The 20,945-nt window shown below is 41.8% G+C and overlaps 1 protein-coding gene across 1 annotated transcript in view; it reads right to left on the bottom strand.

Annotated features, from left to right (window-relative positions):
* The window catches only part of ARHGEF26 (Rho guanine nucleotide exchange factor 26), a 130,105-nt gene that overhangs the window by 11,546 nt on the left and 97,614 nt on the right, over window positions 1-20,945 (bottom strand). Inside the window, exon 12 of the mRNA XM_047099617.1 lies at window positions 3,376-3,585. Within this exon, the coding sequence (XP_046955573.1) occupies window positions 3,376-3,585 (210 nt within the window). The remainder of the gene's footprint in view (window positions 1-3,375; window positions 3,586-20,945) is intronic.

Genomic DNA, 20,945 nt, shown 5'->3' with positions numbered 1-20,945 from the left:
AGGAAGATTCAAATTTGTTACCAGAAAGAACACTAGATTCAGGAGGGTCAGGGTCTAGTCCCAGCTTTGGCAACAACTCACTTCCTGTATGACCTCAGGCAAATCGTATCACCTTTGTCTCATTTTACATATGGGAGAAAAAATGAGGGAGGTGGAGTACCAACCAGTAATTAGGGCCACTACATATTTTACTGTCTAAACAAGACACCTTTGAGAGTCAAAGTGGGTGCTATTGTTAGTTGTGCCAGAACAGACATTATACTGATCCTGAAGAAACCAAGATGTATGGTCACTTTACTTCAGCTCAGTTTTATCCTTCTCTAGAAACCCCTATGGGACCCTTCCTCATGTTCTATGGCTGGCTCCATTTGGCACATCCCAGATGCTCAATGTTTACCCCATTTCCTTTTGGGAAGCTTTTCTACATTCTTTATGTAATCAAAGTTATTGATCTGTTCTACAATTTCACCGTTATAATGACTGAACTGTTGTGTCAAACAGCTGCACCCCTCCTGCTGATTTTACATTCTGTGTATCCCCACATGATCTCTCTTGACAACAGTTTTTCAAAGAAGGTAAATATTTAGGTATGAACCACCTCCTTTTTCAAACCAAAGAATAAGTAGACAAAGGACATTAGTAACTAGTATAAAGTACTGCAGATATTAAAAGGCCAGAACGGTGGTGAAAACCTGGTTTTCTCAACCAGTTTGCTAATAGGCCACCTTAATCACACATAACATACAAAAGAAGAAACTTCAAAAACATATATTCACCTATAAGTTTTGCAAATCTTATAAGCAAAGAAAATATTCTATGTAGACCAAAACTCTGATTGCTCAAAACCAGTTCGGCCCAGGGCTGACCTGCACTTTTTCCAACATGGCATATAATAATTTATTAGACTTTTAAACAGTGAATTGTTTTCTGGGGTTTTTTTGGGTTTTTTTTAAGGAAAGTACATCCTGGCTGTAACATTTTCTTTCAATACAAATGCTATTTTATGCCTGGTATGCTTAAAGATGTTTGTTTATTTACTTTTCAACTGATACCTAAGTTGGTGGTGGAGGGGAGGAGAGTGAAGGAGTCACTCCTGTACCCAAGGAGACCTCTGCCTCTCTGGAATGTTCTACACATAGGAGTCAGACCCATGGCTCATATATCATTTATGGGTGACATAACTCAATATTCTGAGAACATTTCTGATTGAGGAAATGAATATACCATTCAGTCCATGGCAAGATCAAAAGGCAAGAAGGTAAACAAATGCTACAGAACGTCCCAGAAAAGGATCTAGCCTTGGTATAAAAAGAACTGGACGTGTCGGTTTACTTCCTACTTTGCTGGAATAATCTCAGAAACAAGGGGTGGAGGTTACATAAATTATGAAAGAGACAGTCAGGAAAAGCTCTGCTGATACGTTGGCAAGACCTTAATATAGAACAAACAATCCTAAAAAAGAAAAAGAAAGAGAACAAACAATCCTTATAAACACAGAGGAAAGGAAAACACAAAGCAAAACCAGCAACACTTTCACCATTACTAACTAAAACTGACAACTGAAAATCTGTTTGAGAATTCTCTAAAATCTCTGGATAAGCACTCATCTCCAAAGCCTTTGAAGACTTTTCACCCTTAAAATCATATAAGATCCAAACCTTAGACATACTAAATTCTCTTTTAAAGAGAGGCTTCCCCAGAGGAAGGCTGGGTCTGTCTTCACTGGACAAGAGGTTTAATCACTTCCAGAGTTGAAGAAATGCCTTCCTGAACCCTGGTCTTACGTGTGTCTCATGCTGGTCATCTGCACAGACCAGCAGTAGCACCCACCCAGAGGAGCAAATACAGGAACGTGCCTGGAATGCTGCAGGCTCCTTCAGCAATTTCATGGAAGAGCTCCGGCACCTTAAGAAAAGGCATTTCTTTGTTTCGTAAACAAACACATAGAATGAAGCTCCTTTTCTTATTCCCTCTGCTAACTCTCAAGTTCATTTGGAATACTCTATTTTGGCAAATTTTCAAATCTCAAATGGAGTTTACATCAACCTATCCCTCTTCGTTTTCTTTAGCCTTTGAAAAGTTACTTCTAGTGCCAAAAAGATACGAAATGATCGTCGAAAACGTTTTATATGGATGCTTTGTAATTGTAATCTTTTTCTGATGTCTCTCTTTTTTTAAATTTTTTTTTTTTTTTTTTTTCCAACGTTTATTTATTTTTGGGACAGAGAGAGACAGAGCATGAACGGGGGAGGGGCAGAGAGAGAGGGAGACACAGAATCGGAAACAGGCTCCAGGCTCTGAGCCATCAGCCCAGAGCCCGACGCGGGGCTCGAACTCACGGACCGCGAGATCGTGACCTGGCTGAAGTCGGACGCTTAACCGACTGCGCCACCCAGGCGCCCCGATGATGTCTCTCTTTAAAGACCCAGAAACACTGTTAAAATTCTCTCAAGAGGTAGGGACACCTCTCTGGGTTTACTTTCATTAAGATTTTGCTACAGTCTCGGGGTTGTTATTCACCAGCTGCTGATCCATTTGAATTACACCACCTGGGAACCTTGGCAGATTTGGGTGGGAGGTATGCGTAGGATGATCCCTGAGGATAAAGAGTCAGAGAACTTCCCCTTTCCTCTACTGTTCCACCCAACAAAATACCGGCCTGTGATGACTGTTTCAAGAGGAGGTCTCCAGCTTCCAAACAAATAAATTGCTCAACTGTGTCTAAATGGACCAAACCACGGGGGTAGACTTGAAAATTAAGCTCGCTTGCCTTCATCCATCCAGTGTGAGGACGGACTGCACCATGACCACTAGTACACCAGCAGACACACACAGCGGGACTCTCTATTTAGCCTCAGCATCAACTCTGATAGGAAAGTGGATTCATTAATGTTTCCCCAAACCGAGTATCTCTTTTGATAGAAACCGTCAGGCTTTTTGCTGTCTAGCTGAAGGCAGGTGACTGCAAAATGGCCTTACCTCCTTTATCTGGGAAAACTTACAGCCTACGTGGAAACTACCAGGTGTCAACTACCCATGGCTCATGGGTCATATCTTTATCAATGATTAAAATAAAGTGATTTTTAAACCACTTTCTAAATATAAAAGCACACCACCTAAAGCACAATGCATCCATCAGGATTCATGAAGATGAAAATAATAACACCCATCTCTCGAGATGTTGAGAGGATCACAATGAAAAGATGAGATTCTCCATGAAGCACCTAGACCCAGCGTGTGGGGCATAATAGGTACTCAGCAAAAAATACATAGTAGCTACTGTTCACCAGTTTTTTAGAGAGTCTCAGACCAAGGGTAAGTAATTAGGGAAGAATGACACCAGATAATTCTGAAACCATCCCTGTCCGTACTTACTGTGTCTCAGCCCCTAGCAGCATTTCCACTTTCTCACTCGCATGGTTACTCAGGACTGTCAGAGTAAAGAGGTGGCTGGCAGAGCTCTGTCTTGAATAAAGCATTGTAGAACTGTTCTTCCCTGGAGAAGAATTAAGCTCTTCATTGTCACAAGATTCCACCAATAGCTGATCTCTTAAGGAATAATCATTGACGTTGTAACTTTCTTCACTAGAAGGAGAAGGGAAAAGAACATGTCAACAATTCAATGGATAAGACTGTGACACTGTCCATTTTCAAGTCACATTCAGGGAGAAGGTGATGCGGGGAAGGAAGGATAGGAGGAGAATGATTTATTTAAAACTTTTTTTAATGATTATTTTTGAGACAGAGACAGAGCACGTGTGAGGGAGGGGCAGAGAGAGAGGGAAACACAGAATCTGAAGCAGGCTCCAGGCTCTGAGCTCTCAGCACAGAGCCTGATGCGGGGCTTGAACTCACAAACCATGAGATTATGACGTGAGCCGAAGTCAGACGCTTAACCGACTGAGCCACCCAGGCATCCTGAAAATGATTTATTTTAAAATATGAACTAGAGGGGCGCTTGGGTGGCTCAGTTGGTTAGGCAACTGACTTTGGCTCAGGTCATGATCTCAGTTTGTGAGTTCGAGCCCCACGTCAGGCTCTGTGCTGACAGCTCAGAGCCTGGAGCCTGCTTCAGATTCTGTGTCTCCCCCTCTCTCTAGCCCTCCCTACTCATGCTCTGTGTCTGTCTCTCAATGATAAATAAACGTTAAAAAAATTTTTTAAATGAACTAGAATCTGAATTATATACACTGATTATGAATCAATATAATCTTCCCGAATTAAGCCTGTTAATTACTATTTTTCTGCAATGTATAAATTGTATCTCAGGTTTGAAAGCAATATTAAAAATAATGCTGGGGAAGGGGCACCTGGGTGGCTCAGTCGGTTAAGCATCCAACTTCAGCTCAGGTCATGATCTTGTCGTATGTGAGTTTGAGCCCTGCATCGGGCTCTGTGCTGACAGCTCAGAGCCTGGAGCCTGCTTCGGATTCTGTGTCTCCCTCTCTATCTGCGCCTACCCAGCTTGTGCTCTCTCTTTCAAAAAAATAAACAAACATTAAAAAAAAAGTTTTTTTTTTTTTTTAAATAACGCTGGGGGCACCTGGGTGGCTCAGTGAGTTGAGTGTTGGACATGGGCTCAGGTCATGATCTTGCAGTTTCTGAGTTGGGGCCCATTTCAGGCTTTCTACTGTTGGCCTGTCAGTGCAGAGCCCGCTTTAGATCCTCTGTCCCCCTCTCTCTGCCCCTCCGTGACTTGTGCACTCCAAAAAATAAATATTTAAAAACAAAACAAATAATGCTAAACCCTAGCTTTCATTTTACATTATCCTGGAACTGGATAATGTATTACAAGTGAGACACACATGCATAGTGGTAATGCTCGAACAGGCACACTTCCCCAGTCTTCCCTCTGTCCGCAGAATAAAGAGGGAGCCCCAAACCTACCCATGCTCTGGATAACAACAGCTCAGTCCCAGCCTCCAAATCACCAGGCATAGGAGGGAAGAAGAGCCTCGGAGATCTGCCTAAGCCATCCTTCTAACACACACAGCCTCACCACCTGCTTCAGAAACCACCAGGACTGATTTCTCTATCCCTGCTTATGCCCACGATCCCAGTATTCTCCATTCCCCTGGAATCTCATCCCCATAGCACTGTGAACACACCTAATCTGGCTCTTATCTCCCTGAGCTCCTCAGCTTGTTCCTGAACCCCTTCTGTGTCCTCCAGAAATGGACCTCATATAGGGAATCCAGCAAAATCTCGTAAATCCTCAGCTTTGTCCTTGAACCCTCCCTTTACCTTCTTGCCTTAACAGAAGCTTGGCTCTCCCTAGAAAACATGGCCTCCCCATAAGGCTTTCTATCAGCTGGTTTCTCATGCTGCTGCTAGACAGTGATCACTTCTTCCTCCCAAAAAGTCCTTAGCTTTGAAGCTCATGCTGTCCGGCTCTATCTCATAATCAAAGTCAAGGAAAGACTCCCAGTTGAGTTATCTACCCGTATGAGTTTAGTTGCTGGCTCACGGTCCCCCTACAACACTACTTTCTTGAACTTCCACACAGGGGAGACTTCCATTACCCTGGCTTGTCAGTTCCTTGACTTCCCCTTCCCCAACCATCTTACCTTCTGTCCTTCAGCTACCCCACCATCGTCATACCCTAGACCTTGTCATTGAAATCAACTGCAATGTCTCTGTAATCCCAATGTCAAACACCCTCTCCAACCATCTGTCTCTCCTACTCCCCTCTTCTTCTAATCCTCAACCCCAATGATTCTTTTTTTTTAATTGTTTTTAACGAGTATTTATTTTTTAGAGAGATTCAGAGCATGAGAGGGGGAGAGGTAGAGAGAGAGAGAAACACAGAAACCGAAGGAGGCTCCAGGCTCTGAGCTGTCAGCACAAAGCCCGACACGGGGCTCAAACTCATGAACCATGAGATCATGACCTGAGCCTAAGTTGGACACTCAACCGACTGAGCCACCCAGGCGCCCCTCAACCCCAATGATTCTTTAGCCCACTGACTCTACCACCTTTCCCCTGTCCTTGAACCCTTTATGCTTACTAGATTACCCAGCTTGGATTTCTAGGGATGTAGTTATAATCACCACGTGTATACATGCTCATCTCTTTGGCAAATCCCAACCCTGGTTAGATACAGCTCTCCCTCTACTCCACATCTGTGCCCTTGCAGCTGAACATGGGAAAGCTCAAGAAAGAACTGCTGAATAAATGGATGACTATGCAATATATTCTAATATATTCTAGGAACAATATTGAATATTCACCTTATTTAATAATAAATGCAAATGTATGAACTCAGGGAAGCTATGAGAAAATGAAACTCCTCATGCCCAACTACACTAGGCATTTCAGGATAGGCCGCTTTGCTCAAGATTTCTTAGAATTTTTTCATTCAGTGGCGGACGTCTACCAGTGAACCACTCCCTTGTAACTCTCCTTAGGAAAATTTATAAAATCTTTTCTAAAATTTAGCTTGGTATTCTCTCTTCAAAAGACAGCGCACAGTTATTATCTATAAAAGCAAAATGCTGCCTTCTGATCAAGTCTACTTGTTGCTACAGTAATAATCTGTATTAACTGGAAGTTCACATGGCAAGATCATTTCCAAAGCTTTCCTGAGACTGCCTGCAGACCAACACAGCCAGAGCCAGCATATATAAAATATTTCTCATATCAAAATAAGGTTTATCAAAGTTCACATGATTTTCATCAAAGGAGAAAGCAGAATAATACACTTTACAAACAAGTAAGGTTGTATTTTCAAAAGACCATGTTTACAAGAAACAAAGCAATTTTTGGCAGAGCAGGGAATGCTTATAATGATGTCTAGAGATCTTAAACATGGATTTAACAGCTCAGAACCCAGGATAAAAACCAAACCGCAAAAGAACACAAGCAGAGCCTCAGCAACATCAAAAACGAGAAAGAACAAGAAGAACGAGGGCCTCCTTGTTGCCATCCTCTCTCTGTAGCTCTAGTTACTCTTTTGGTCCAACTCACAAGTTAAACAAGATGACCTGTTAGCCAAAGACACCCATTTCCAGTTAAAAGGAATTCTGTTTTCTCAGAGAAATCCAAGCATCCTAATGTTGCGTATACGGGTGTTCAGGTAGCGCCCTAACCAATGACACTGCATAGGTATTCTTCATCTTTCCAAAGAAATAAAAGGCAAAGAAATGTATATGCCATAAGCCCATCATTCAAGAGGACTCAAGTTCCAAAGAGTTGTCGGCAGTAAAGTGGTTCCACCTATTTAAGACCAAGAGGTCACAGGGAAGCCATGTAAACTCTTATGAGTTAACTAGTTAAGTCTTTCTTTTCCTCTTAATTTTCTGAGTTCCTATTTTCCCGTGTTTGTGTCAGTATCCGCTAATGTGTTGCAATGATCCTCTGAATCTTCGTCTTTTGGAGGCAATTAAAGCCAGAAAAAGTAGAAAAATTAAGAGTTTTTTAATTGTTCTCTGGAGCAATGACAACTACAATGCCATTAAGAGTTGGGGGCGCCTGGGTGGCTCAGTCGGTTAAGCGGCCGACTTCAGCTCAGGTCACGATCTCACGGTCCGTGAGTTCGAGCCCCGCGTCGGGCTCTGGGCTGATGGCTCAGAGCCTGGAGCCTGCTTCCGATTCTGTGTCTCCCTCTCTCTCTGCCCCTCCCCCGTTCATGCTCTGTCTCTCTCTGTCTCAAAAATAAATAAAATGTTAAAAAAAAAAAAATTTAAAAAAAATTTAAAAAAAAAAAGAGTTGGGGTGACTATATCACCTAGTTTATGCCTGTTATCCTCTCAAATGTCCAGTTTGGAAGATAAATTGTGGCCACTTTATTTTATAGCTATGTGACTTCACCTCGAGGTATCCATTTCTATTCATCTGCACATTTGTGTCACAGAATAGGCCTGAACAGGGAACTTTTCCCACTCTTTGAATTTCTTGAATCCAAAATAGGACACAGGAAACACATTTGCTCTTTGTTGTTGTTAACTGATCCAATAGCAAGCATCCAATATTACTTCACCTAGACCTGTAAACTTCATTACACAATGTTTACAACTTCTTCACTACTCTTAATATGTTTATATTTTAAAAACCTTGGTTTCATTGAACAGTAAATCAATTATTTATTCTCACCCTCTATTATTCAAACCAACTGAAACAAAAACTAAAAAGCCATTCCCTCTTGCTAACACATCTGTGTTCTCTCTCTCTCTCACACACACACACACACACACACACTCAATCTCATAAAGGTTCAAAACAATCCTACTTTCTCCTCTGAATCTGCTAACTATTGGATAAAACTCATTCTCCTAATGTCAGGCGGCACCTATCTCTCATGCTAATACAAAAGGAAAAATCTGTGTTAAGATACGTGCCTGAGCAGAAGGAAGAGGGGAGAATCCATAGCCAGATGCAGCTATTTACAAACCTACTTCCCTCCTCTGCTTACTCACCCATGTCCAATAAGTATAACAGAGGCTAAGCTGGGGTGGGTAAGAAACCCCTTTCCTGAGGGAAGTTGATGCTAATCAGACTTCCCCATGTTTGTCTCTATCATTTAACAAACATATGGTTTACATAGTCTCTGAAACAATTTGGATCATGTAATTAGGAAGTTAAATTGCACAGAAAAAGGCAAATGGAAAAACCACCTTTCCTTGCATGGAGAAGTTTATATGTAGACTTCCTTTGATTGTCTTATGTGTGCTCCAAGTTTGCCAGCTGCTCATCAAGGCTGTCTGCTTTGTGCAAGCAGGACCCCTATCAGGTGCAGCAATCACATCTATAGAAGTCCGTTGCTCTGCCATGTAAACAGTGACGGATCTCGCCGTTGAAATCTACTTAAAGTCCTAGTAACCTTTGCTGAGATTCCATTCTTTCCTTTTTTTTTTTTGTTTCTTTTTTTTCTCTTCCCTTCCCTTCCTTTTTCTTCCCTTCCCTTTCTCTCACCAGATAGAGAGCTATCAGTAGAGAACAGGATCTGGTGGTAAATACTTATCTCAATTATTCTTCCCTCAGGAAGGCATTCTTTTGTTAAGCAGTTCAAATAGTGTGTGGTCCTACCATATGCAACCTAACGAAGTGGGTTAAAAGATGACATACCTTATTGTGAATAGTGGCTTTCTTAAAAAGATTATTATGGATCACTTTTAACTTTCTGCCCCATCAATTTCTAGAAAGGCTGGGATTTTTCATACTGGGCCTCTATTTATTACTTTTAAATCAGGATATTTCACAACCGCATACAACAGGCACTTTTTTTTTTTTTATTGTTTATCTATTTTTGAGGCAGAGAGAGACAGAGCACCAGCAGGGAAGGGGCAGAGAGAGAGAGACACACACACAGAATCTGAAGCAGGCTCTAGGCTCTGAGCTGTCAGCACAGAGCCCAACGCGGGGCTTGAACTCACGAATCCGTAAGACCAAGACCTGAGCTGAAGTCGACGCTTCACTGACTGAGCCACCCAGGCGCCCCAACAGGCACACATTTTTAAAATACCAAAGCCACATATATACATATGCATTAGTGAGTGTAGCAGGACAGATACCAACCTCAGCACAGGAGTTACTCTGGGGAGGAAGAGGAGGAAGAGGAAGATGGGATGATGGTGGAGATACTATGGATGTACCCACAGTATTACATCAGGGCTTTTTTGTTTAAAAAGGAATGATCTGACAGTAATATGGCAAAAAGTTAATGTCTATTATATCGGATGATAGGTATGTTAGTGTTTGATAAGAAAAACTTAAAGAATAATAAATGCATCGTGTCTGTGGATGTTTAAGGGTACAGTTGAAGTGACTATTGCACAATGGAATTTTTCTGGACCTACAGAAAAAGGATATTTGCAGATGACATCATTGCCTGAAAAGATATTACAAAGTAAGAGTGAATTCAATAAAGTAGTTGCGTTGAGACAAAAAAACAAAAAACCAAAAACAAAACAAAAAAACAAAAAAAAGCTTTTCTATATATGACTGACAAATGGTTAGAAAATGTAATAAAGTAAGTCATCTTATTTATAAGAGCCACAAAACCCATAAAATATTTAGGATTAAACCTAACAAGTTTCTGCTATATGAAAACAGTTTCTGCTATACTTCAGAAGAAAGCCTGAATGGATACAGAAGTTTGACATTATAGAGGTTCCAATTCTTTCTAAATTAAAATATAACTTTATCATATCACAACAAAGTACAAACAGGGTTTTTTGGGATGTGGTGAAGAATGGGAACAGTCAAGCTGATCTTTGTAAAACGTACAAAAAAGAAACACGTAAATACAGTCAGAAAGATTATGGAAAAGAATGAGAGCCATCCAGCCTTATGACATATTAAAAGCATATTGTAAAACTACAGTAATTCGAAGACTGGGCCTGGGGATGAATTGACAGATGGGTTAGTGAAACAGAGGAGTGGGTTCATGAACTGATCCAAACACATCTGGGAATTTAGGACATGGTAGAGGTGACATTTCAAATCTGTAGGAAATTGACAGGTTAGTCAACAAATAATATTGGAACATCTGAAGAAACATCTGGAAAAAAAATTTTTTTGGATCCCAATCTCATTCAGTAACCAGGATCATCTCCTTGGACCCAAGCTCTGGGTCCATTAAGAGTCATGAGGAAGAGGTGGTGACAGAACAGGTCTTTCTCCTAGGCACAGACCCATCTGGACTTGCCTTGTGATTGGAGGTGGGGGGGTACTCTTAAACATGCAAATACCTTAGAGAGAGTTCCCAACTTAACCTTTATTAGCAAACCCTTTACTTTAAGTACATAATAAGGATGACCAGGAATGGGAAATAGGCTAGTTGACCAAGATGGAACCATACATATGAAAGGAAAGATGTGATGGGGGAAGTGAGGGGAAGGGTTGATTGTGAAGGCCAGCTTTCTCACAACCCACTGCTCCTCAGCCCTAGGAGTTGTCTCATATTTTACCATGGCATTGGTATGGGACTTTCTTTTATAGCCAAAATCTGACAGATGGAAACCCAACTAGCACCTCCAATTTTTCTTTTCATAAAAGAGTTAAATTTAAAAGAATTGATGCTATCAATGAATTTTCCAAAACAATATGATTTTTCGCATACATCATGATAGTGATGTTTATTTTTTACCTATGCAGTAAGTAGCTCCAGAGACTTCGTTTAAAACATGCACACAGTTGCCCTGTCCTGAAAAACCTTCACTTGAATCTGCTGGTGCAAGACAGACGTCTCCTGAGCTACTCACTGCCTGCATTTTTGGTTTCTCAGACCCTGTGCCTACGTGCCAGTGAAACTGCTCCCCAAGGCCAGCATGGCCCAGCATCCCACCAAACCCAATGACTTGAATTTCACCACTATTCTTGACATCTACAAAATTTGATGATGTGGAGTACTGTGACATCCTGAAACTCTACCTTCCTCTTCTCATGTTTGTGTAACATTTCTAAGTCATCCTCCTTTTGGGTCATTCTCCAAGATCCTCTCCTAGACCCCTGCTGTTCTCTCAGGATTTATAATGGCTCTGCCATTCTCCCCGCCTGTTGATTCACACGACTGGATGAGGTTTGATAAAATCAGAGTTTCTTCCTGTTTTCCTTTAAGACATGCATATGAATTCCTCTGGTGCAAATTTCCATTAATTTCTCTTCTCCTTCCGAAAACATGATTTCTAAATCCCTATATCTGATCTTGTGCTTAACTAGAATAAAAATACCCTAGTTAACATTTCTGGAATGGAGACTATTGGTCTATACTGAAATTTATTTTGAGTTAAGAGATTGAAACATTATGTCACATGACTGACATTGATTTCACTAAACTTTAAAGCTTAGTTTTAGAATAATACAAACAAATATTTAGTGAAATAATGTGCAATTTTAAAGTAATGAAGTACAACAGGTAAGAGTACAGACTTGATTTAGAATGCCTGGTGAGAATTCCAATTCTATCACTTACTCACTTCATGATCTTGAGCACATTACTGATCCCCTTGGTGTTTTAGCTTTCTCATCTGTAAAATGGGGATAACAATACCAATCTCCTTGGATTGTTGTGAGAACTAAGTGATATAGTAATATATTTATTACTTGTAAATATAAGTCATATTATTTTGTTGGAAGTAAAGTTCTTACAGTCATGCCTGACTCACAACCAGTAAATGTTAGCTATTATTTTTAATTTTCCTGACAGATCATGCATTTCAATTGCTTGACATTTTGTTCAAGGCTTGATAATTGCACGCACTTTGCAAATGGGCAAGTGAACAGAGCACAACTTGAACTAAATATGTATCTCAAGAAATTCATAATGTGGCAAGTACTCCAACAAAACAAGGCATGGTATTTATCCAGAAACTGAGTTCAGTCTTACTTGTTCAGTCCTTCAAAATAATTCTGAAGACTAACAAACATGCCATATGCTTGCTATTTCATTGTCAAGAATATAACAAATAGTTGTAAGGACCACATTTGTTGGTAAGATAAGGATCTGCTGTGATTCATGGTCACCAGAAAACATGACTAGTGACGCATCACAGGACTAGAAAGGCCTCATTCCTCTCAACACCTATCTCCAGATTCCACAGCCCAGGATCCTGTGCCCATGGGATGCCCTGAACCCATCGTCCTTAAAAAAAGGAGATGGGCAAGTCCAAGAGGCTGTTACCACCTTCCTGAAGCTTTCTCTCTGGCATAACTACAACTAAGCAAGCTCTAAAGAGCAAGTAGGCAGCCTCTTAAATTGGCAACAGGATTACTACAAATTACTAAGTAATCTTCATATTCAGGTTTACTTCCATTGGCTTCCTCGAATGAAAGGAAAAAAATACACCGAATTCACTTTTTTCAGCCACAAACTTATACTGTCTCCTAATCAGTTGTGAGGGATATTGCAAGACAATTGATACTAGAGAAGTGTACACATGAGTAACATCAACTTATAAAGGAATAAACGTAGATCAATGGTTATCCTTGCCATCTGACATGAACGGGGAGGGAGAGGCACTGAGTTAAACACGTGTATTTCTAAGATCATGTATTGGGGGCCATAAATCATGTCTGACTCCACAGTGTACCACAACCTTCAGATGTATAGCAACGGCTAAAGGTCTCAAACCATTTTTTAAAACTGTAAAATAATCTAGAAGAAGGGCAGTAACTTAATTTGTGCCAAGATCCTTAGAGAAAAATACAATGACTAGGGATAATAATGATACTCAGCATGTATCAGTCACATAGCAGAGACTATTTGCTGTCTTTACGTGCATTATCTTATTTAATTCTCACAGAAATTCCATGAAGATGATGAACCGTTAGACCCATTTTACAGATGATAATACTGAGGCTCTAAAAGATTAACAGTAACTTGCCCAAGGTCACATGGCCAGGACTTGAGCCCAGTTCTACTCAACCCCAGACATTGATATTGTGCTTCCCAGTCACCACAGCTTTCAACATTGAACAGCAATGTCAACTCTTCCTACAAATTAGAGGAAATGATACCCAAACCACTCAATCTTTAACCAAGATTCTCTTAAAAGTTAATTTCCTGAGGAAGAAATTTATTCTGCAGAGGAACAGAGACAATGTCAGGTGACTTGAGCTCTCTATAATAGGAAAGACTTCAAAATGGAAAAACTCAAAACGAGGTCAAGCCAGGCTGTGACCCTTTGCAGGGAGCCTGCACAGCTTTAAGCCACTGGGCATTCAAACTGCTTGGGAACACTCAAGTTCTAACTTAAGTCCCTGAACTTGTGGATCATGATCTGGTAGTAATCCATTATAGAAAATCCTTTTTTAAGCCCTCAGGATTTGTAATGTGTCTTAAGAGTTCAAGTTATGTCAATATATGTAACATTATGGAACCAGGAATCAGGAAATGAAAACCTACTGCCTTAAATGTCTTCAGGAAGGAAATGTTACAAAAAGGAAACTCTCTTCCCTGTACTCTGATGCTAGATTATCTAAAAGGCAGAGGAAAGCTCACAAATGCAATTTGGTACCGGTTCTAATTTCCTCCTAAGATTAGTAAGGGTGTTTCTCAACATAAAAGGTGCAAGCTTCTAGGCTGTATTTCCCCAATGACATTACAGGATGAGGAAAGGTGAAAATATTCTAGAAAAATAAAGTTAAAACATAATGAACATAAAGAAATTGTTTAGAGAGGAGGCTTTGGAGTCAGAGACTCAGATTAGAATCCTGGGTCTTTTCTGAGAGACCTTGGAAGAGCCTTTCTCTGTCTCCGTGTCCACAGTCGTAAAGTGGAAATACTACTAATACTACGTTGCTATAGCAACTCGACAGTATGTTGCATATGCACTCTGTGTACTGTACGTGCTCGATAATATGGGTTCTTGTCATCATTATTACTATAACAACTCACCTAACTGCAGGGAGTACCCGAAAACATCAGGGCTGGATCATTCGTGGGCAGAGAATTGAGAAGAATGAAAACACAAATCAGAACGTGACTATACTTACTATACTTTCTTGTTATAGATAACAAGACTAGACTAGATTTCTGCATTCTTTTGGTGCTGTGCAGGACACCCAGACCCGGCCCATATATCTGTGTGCTTCAAACATGCTGGAGGACACATCTGGGCTGGTGGGAACAAAAAGGTACTACCAAGATACTCACATGAACCACAGCTGGATGACTAACACCAGCCAAAAGGAAGTGGGTTCCGAGTCTCCAATCACTTCCGGCCTCTTTGAACTAATGCCCCACCCCCTTCCTGCATTTATCTGAAAGGCAAGGCATTAGTTCTTTTACAGAGCTCTTCTTTTTTTCCCCACACTACTTGTATGTTAGTGTTCTGTGGAAAAGATGATTTCCCTGTTGTGGCTGGAACTGTCTATCATCTAATCTGCTGTCAGCCTCCCCTGCTTCTTGTCTACCAAGTCCCAGTGTGTCCAGCCGCAGGGGGTGCAGCATGGTTGAACCTGAACAATCATGGCTCTCCTGTTCCCCTTTGTCTTATGCTGGCGTTCCCAGCCTCTCTTCTACTGATGACAAGTCTTGTGACCCAAGACTGACCCATGAAACATAAGAAGCCTCCCGGGCACTGTCTGGGAAAGGTTTTCCTCTGCTGATAAAAAAAGAAAAGCCACTTAAGGAAGGAGTCCCTTTGGTCAGCCTTTCCTTCTCAGCCTTGCCTCCCTGCTAGGTGTTTGAATGAAATCATGATGTTTGGACCTGCAGAAACCAGCTGCAGCCCTGAAGCTATATGCATGGGGGCAAAAAGTGAAAAGAGCTCGCTGCATGCAGGTGAAGAAGAGATGGGGTTGGGTTACTCATGACACTGGACACAGACTGCCTCCCCTTAGCATGTTTGCCTACAGAAGTAAATGTCTTCAGTGTTTGAGCCACTGTTATTTGAAGGTTCTGTTACATATTAAAAAAAGCTTTCCTAAGTGATCCAACATTGAATCTCTCAAAGAGAAATGGAGTACGCAGGGTTTCCCAAGCTCACCTGACTTGGTGTGTGTGTGTGTGTGTGTGTGTGTGTGTGTGTGTGAGAGAGAGAGAGAGAGAGAGAGAGAGGAGAGACAGAGAGAGAGAGAGGGAGATAAGTGAACAGTTTTTTTACTTAAACTCCTTGGTATAACTATACTTTTACTTGCAGCTCAAAACATTAATTGATACAATAGTACAAAATAAAAGCAGGTCTGAAAACACTTCCTCTATAAAGCAGTTTTGCAAATACAGTCCTAAATGTTTTTGAAATTGAGGTTATGTGGCATCATTGGGTAAGTTTATAGGTAAAGCTCAGAGATATGAAAAGCCACGTGATAAACACAGGTCCAGATTTGTATTTGCCAAAGTTAATTAAGGTTAATATATAATGGGACACATGGGTGGCGCAGTCAGTTGACCATCTGACACTTGATTTTGACTCAGATCAGGATCCTAGAGTTATCGGATCGAGCCCTGTGTCAGGCTTAAGATCTCAATCTCTCAATCTCTCTCTCTCTCTCTCTCTCTCTCTCTCTCTCTCTCTCTCCCTTTCCATCTGCCCCTCTTTCCTGCTTGCACTCTCTCTTTGAATTTTTTTTTTTTAGTGTTTATTTTTGAGAGAGAGGGAGACACAGAATCCAAAGCAGGCTCCAGAGTCTGAGCTGTCAGCACAGAGCCAAACATGGGGCTTGAACTCACGGACTGTGAGATCATAAGCTGAGCCGAAGTCAGACGCTTAACTGACTGAGCCACCGAGGTACCACCCCCTTTCTAAAATCAAGTAAACAAACAGACAAACAAATAAATAAATAGGAATCTGTAATGGAGAATACAAAAAAAAAATCATCTTTTAAAAATAAGGGAGAATTCAAAGTATTTTAGCTTGGGGATGGAATGCAGGGGTCTGCCCATTGAGTAATGCAATCACTCAAACTGTTTATATTTACACAATCGGTTCCAATTTAACAGATATTTATAAATGATCACTATGGGCCAGGTGCTGGGCTATGCACTGAGGATACAAAGGTCAACAAGACAGATATGAACACCCAGTAACACAAATGTTACCACAGAGAAAGTACAGGGTTTTATGGGACCATAAAGCAACAGAACTGAACCCACTCCAGAGGACTGGATCATAGCACTCAGGGGGTGTGACAATTAACTGAAGACCTAAAGAATAAAAAGGGCTTTGCCTAGAAAAGGCTTGGGTGGAGTGGATCAGTGGGGAGGGAGAGAATCCAGGCAAAGAAACATGTGCCAGGTCCTGGTGGCTAAAAAGGGGTTCAGTGAGGCTAGTGCAAGGTAAGGCCATAGAAGGGCCATCTACAAGGATGAACTGAGTAGATGTGCCTTTCAAAAAGCACACTCTAAAAAACTAAAATAAGAAGATAAAAAGCAGACTCTGGCTGTGGAACGTAAAGTGGACGGAGGACGGTGACGGGACTCCAGTCGGGTGTGTGTCACAGGTGAATTCAAGGTGGCCCCACAAGGGCAGTAGCCCTGTGAGAGGAGAAAAGCAATTTCACGGGCTGCTTACGAGGTCCGTATTGGCTGGAGAGGGGAACACCTGTGGACAAGGAACCAAAGTAATCTCTTGGGTTTACTGAGGAGTACCTGGATGCATGGAGGTGGCTTGAACAAAGGAAGGGGAGACTTTGGACAAGGAACAGGTGTGAGAGAGAAAATGTGGATGAAGGTGACCTAGGAGCCCTCAAAATACAGGTGCTCAAGTCACGTGACCATGAGGACATTCCAAAATTATGAGAAATGGCATCATCAATCGATGTTAAAAAAAAAAAAAAAAAGTGTGTTCTAGAACTGGCTTATAGCACATTTATTTTTTTTTTATCTGATTATAATCATAATTCAACAGTGGTGATGGTCTGGGCAATGTAGAGAGCTGAACTGTGTCCTCGAAAAGTCTAGCCCCTGAGACCTGTACATGGGACCTTATTTAGAAGTAAGGTCTTTGCAGATGTAATCAAGTTAGGGTGAGATCATCCTGGAGCAGAGCAGGCCCTAAATCCAGTAACTGGCATCCTTTTAAGGACAGAGGGATTTTGAGATACACTGGGACACAGACAGAAGGCCGTGTGAAGACAGAGGCAGAGACTCAAGTTGCGCTACTGTAAGCCAAGGAAGCCCAGGGGCCACCAGGAGCTGCAAGAGGTGAGGCAGGATTCTCTGCAGAGACTTCAGAGGGAACATGGCCCTGCGAGTATTTTTACTTCGAACCTCTGCCTCCAGAATTGTGACACGATCCATTCCCATGGTCTTGAGCCATCCTGTTTGTCACTCTTTGCTACCGCAGCCGATGAAAACGAACAGAGGGGGATCTGCATTTTGTCTCAGAAGAAATTGGGAGGGGAGACTGAAGCCAGATATAAGGCACTGAACGAGAATAAGGTGGTTAACTACCTTACAAAATAAGGCTTTGGCTGGGGAGCCTGGGTGGCTCAGACAATTGAGCGTCTGACTTCGGCTCACATCGTGATCTCGCAGTCTGTAGATTCGAGCCCCGCATCAGGCTCCGTGCTGACAGTTCAGAGCCTGGATGGAGCCTGCTTCCGATTCTGTGTCTCCCTCTCTCTCTGCGCCTCCCCTATTCACACTCTGTCTCTCTCTTTCAAAAAATAAACATTAAAAAAAATAAGGCTTAGGAGAATGTGAAGTGTTTAGGTCTTAGGTTCAGTTTTTACATTTCTGGAGACCAGACTATAGTTACTTGGTCTCTAAGGTTGTTCATGGGTATAGTCTAGCCTACACACTGTAATCGATCATCATAAATAAGTTATGAGGCACAAATGAGTTATTATTCATTAACCTGGCAATCTATTCCTTTCTTACAATATTCCTGTCACGGCTGTGTCAGGTCTGATAGGTTTGCACACCTTCAGTACTCTGAAGGCAGTGCTGGTTCACAGTCTGCCGTGACTGTGGTACAGTAGTTCCCCGCTGGGGGTAATTTGGCGCCCCAGGGACACACGACGATGTCTGGAGACCTTTTTGGTTGTCACCACTGAGAAGGAGGTGCTGCTAGCGAGGAGAGGCCAGGGATGCTGCTAAAACAACCTACAAAGCACAGGGCAGCCCTTATGACAAAGAACTGTGTGGCCTCAACAGTGCCGACTTGAGAACTCTGCTCTAGAAGTACCCACATACCCCGCAGTCAAAGCTTCAACCACCGAAGAATTCACTTTCTCATCCAGAAGAGTCTATCTGGTCACATATCCTGCAGAAATCTGGTAGGACAGTCTATGAATACAGTGATCTGCAAACATCCCAGGGCTAACGGAGACTTTAAACTTTCTCTGATATTTTGTTTTTAAACGTTTATTTTTTTTTTAATTTTTTTAACGTTTATTTATTTTTGAGACAGAGAGAGACAGAGCATGAGCGGGAGAGGGTCAGAGAGAGAGGGAGACACAGAATCTGAAACAGGCTCCGGGCTCTGAGCAGTCAGCACAGAGCGTGACGCGGGGCTTGAACTCACGGACCCCGAGATCATGACCTGAGCCGAAGTCGGACGCTTAACCGACTGAAGCCACCCAGGCACCCCAACGTTTATTTATTTTTTGAAGGAGACAAAGCACAAGCATGGGAGGAGCAGAGAGAGAGGGAGACAGAGAATCCCAAGCAGGTTCCGTGCTATCAGCGCAGAGCTGGATGCGGGGCTCAAACCCATGAACCGCGAGATCATGACCTGAGCCGAAATCTAGAGTCGGACGTTTAACCCACTAAGCCACCCAGGTGCCCCATAAACCTCCTCTGATATGCTAGAAAAGGTGAAAATCCCTGACCTAGAAGACAGCCCCACGGTCGCTAAGCGCTCTGCAAGCGCCAGCACTAATACACGCACCGTGAAGCAGAGGCCACACACGAGGCAGTCTGTGGAACGAGCTCAGCATAAACCATCTGCCAGACTGGGTCAGAGGAGGAAGAGTAACTGCCCTCCCCCGGTGGCCAGGAGCCTCCCTGAAGCTGAAACACACTGGAGACCCAGCAGCTAAGCCCCTTGGCTGAACCCTGGCATTACAATTAGGCAGTGGGTGGCTGCATGGGTCCTATGGGGCTGGCACACGTAAGTATCCTTTATCTGTACCTTGTAGCCAAGCCGAAATTATTGCCTTCTTCAGAGCTGCTGTATCTCCTTCGCTGCTGCCTCTGGCATGCGAAGCATTTGCACTTGCTTCATTGAAGCAACAGTGTAAATACGGCTGCACATACTGTACATTTTTAACCAAGCCTGTTTATCAAGTCTCTGTGGTCTGCGTGTCACCCTCACCAGGTATTCGGGTCATAAACAACTTGAGCCTCCAATGCTATTCTCCTTGTCAAGAGCACCTTAGAAATATGATGAGCTAACTGGTAGGGGCAAAAGAAATCCCAGTTTGGGTAAAGGCAAAGTTAGGTACCAAGGCTGGCCTCTTCCCTGGCGCTGTAGATTTTGTTGTTTCATTTACTAATAAGACAAGTTTGAACATACCCGAGCAAATAAACGTGAGAGAGCTAGGAAAGCAAGGTTCCTTATGCAGTAATGGCAGAATCTGCTGTGGAGGACAAAGTAACTGCTAAGTAGAATGGTATATACCTTAATTCTGAAGGTCAAATGTCTGCCTTTATTGGGTAGTTCTAGTCAAGTTCGAGAGTAAAAGTTGTATTCTACTAGTTTAAATACCCTTAATGTTTTCATCAAGTCACTGAAAACATCATTATCAAAGGTACATTTATATTTAAAATTGGCTTCGTACTGTCAATGTATATTTTATCATTAAAATAAGAAGTTTAGCTAAAGCTTTTGGTCCATTGAGACAGAACAAATATTTCAACAGCTGGAAGATGTTAAAAGTCCAGGGCAATGGCATTTGAAGAGTCCCACAGAACTACTTGCCCTAAAGACAACACATCTCAAAGAAAGCCTGAAGAAACATGCTATCTCAGAGGATACCAACAAAACACAAAAATCTGAAATTATAATCCCTCTCCAATTTTTATTTATAAAAACCTACTCAGCTATTAGAACTATTTACACTTCCGCAGGTACGAGAAATCATTTCTTCTTGAAGTTACGGAAACACTATTTTCCTAAGTATGAAAAACACGAATCGGCATCTTTATGTATTTATCATAGTCATATGATGGCTTTTCATAGTCTTCAGCTCAGCTAGACAGCCAAGCAAGTGAAATAAGCCATAATGCAGTCTGATTAAAAGGAGCAAAAAGGAAAGCTCAAACTCTGTTTTGATTTAGTTTGAATTTTCAAGCTAAACTGTCAGCAACTCAGACGGAGAATTTAACTATCTCATGATACATCTGTACATTTATTTTATGTATCCATACATGTCTGCTACCATGATTCTCTTCTTCATCTTGTCTAAACTGGACCCCATGTACTGCCCATACTCCTATTATATGGTATTATATGGCAGTAATTCAGCCCACCATCCCGGTCTTCCTATGTGGAAACACACCACGGATGTATGTTTCTCCCCTAAGTTCATATTCTAGAAAATACAGAATATTTATGAAG

Source organism: Lynx rufus, unplaced genomic scaffold (genome assembly GCF_022079265.1).
Source record: "Lynx rufus isolate CCGP_SWC_20201006 ecotype Redwood Valley unplaced genomic scaffold, mLynRuf1.p SCAF_5, whole genome shotgun sequence".
Lineage (NCBI taxonomy): Eukaryota > Metazoa > Chordata > Mammalia > Carnivora > Felidae > Lynx > Lynx rufus.
Note: the sequence above shows the minus strand (reverse complement) of the source record. Positions and strands in the feature narration are given on the sequence as shown.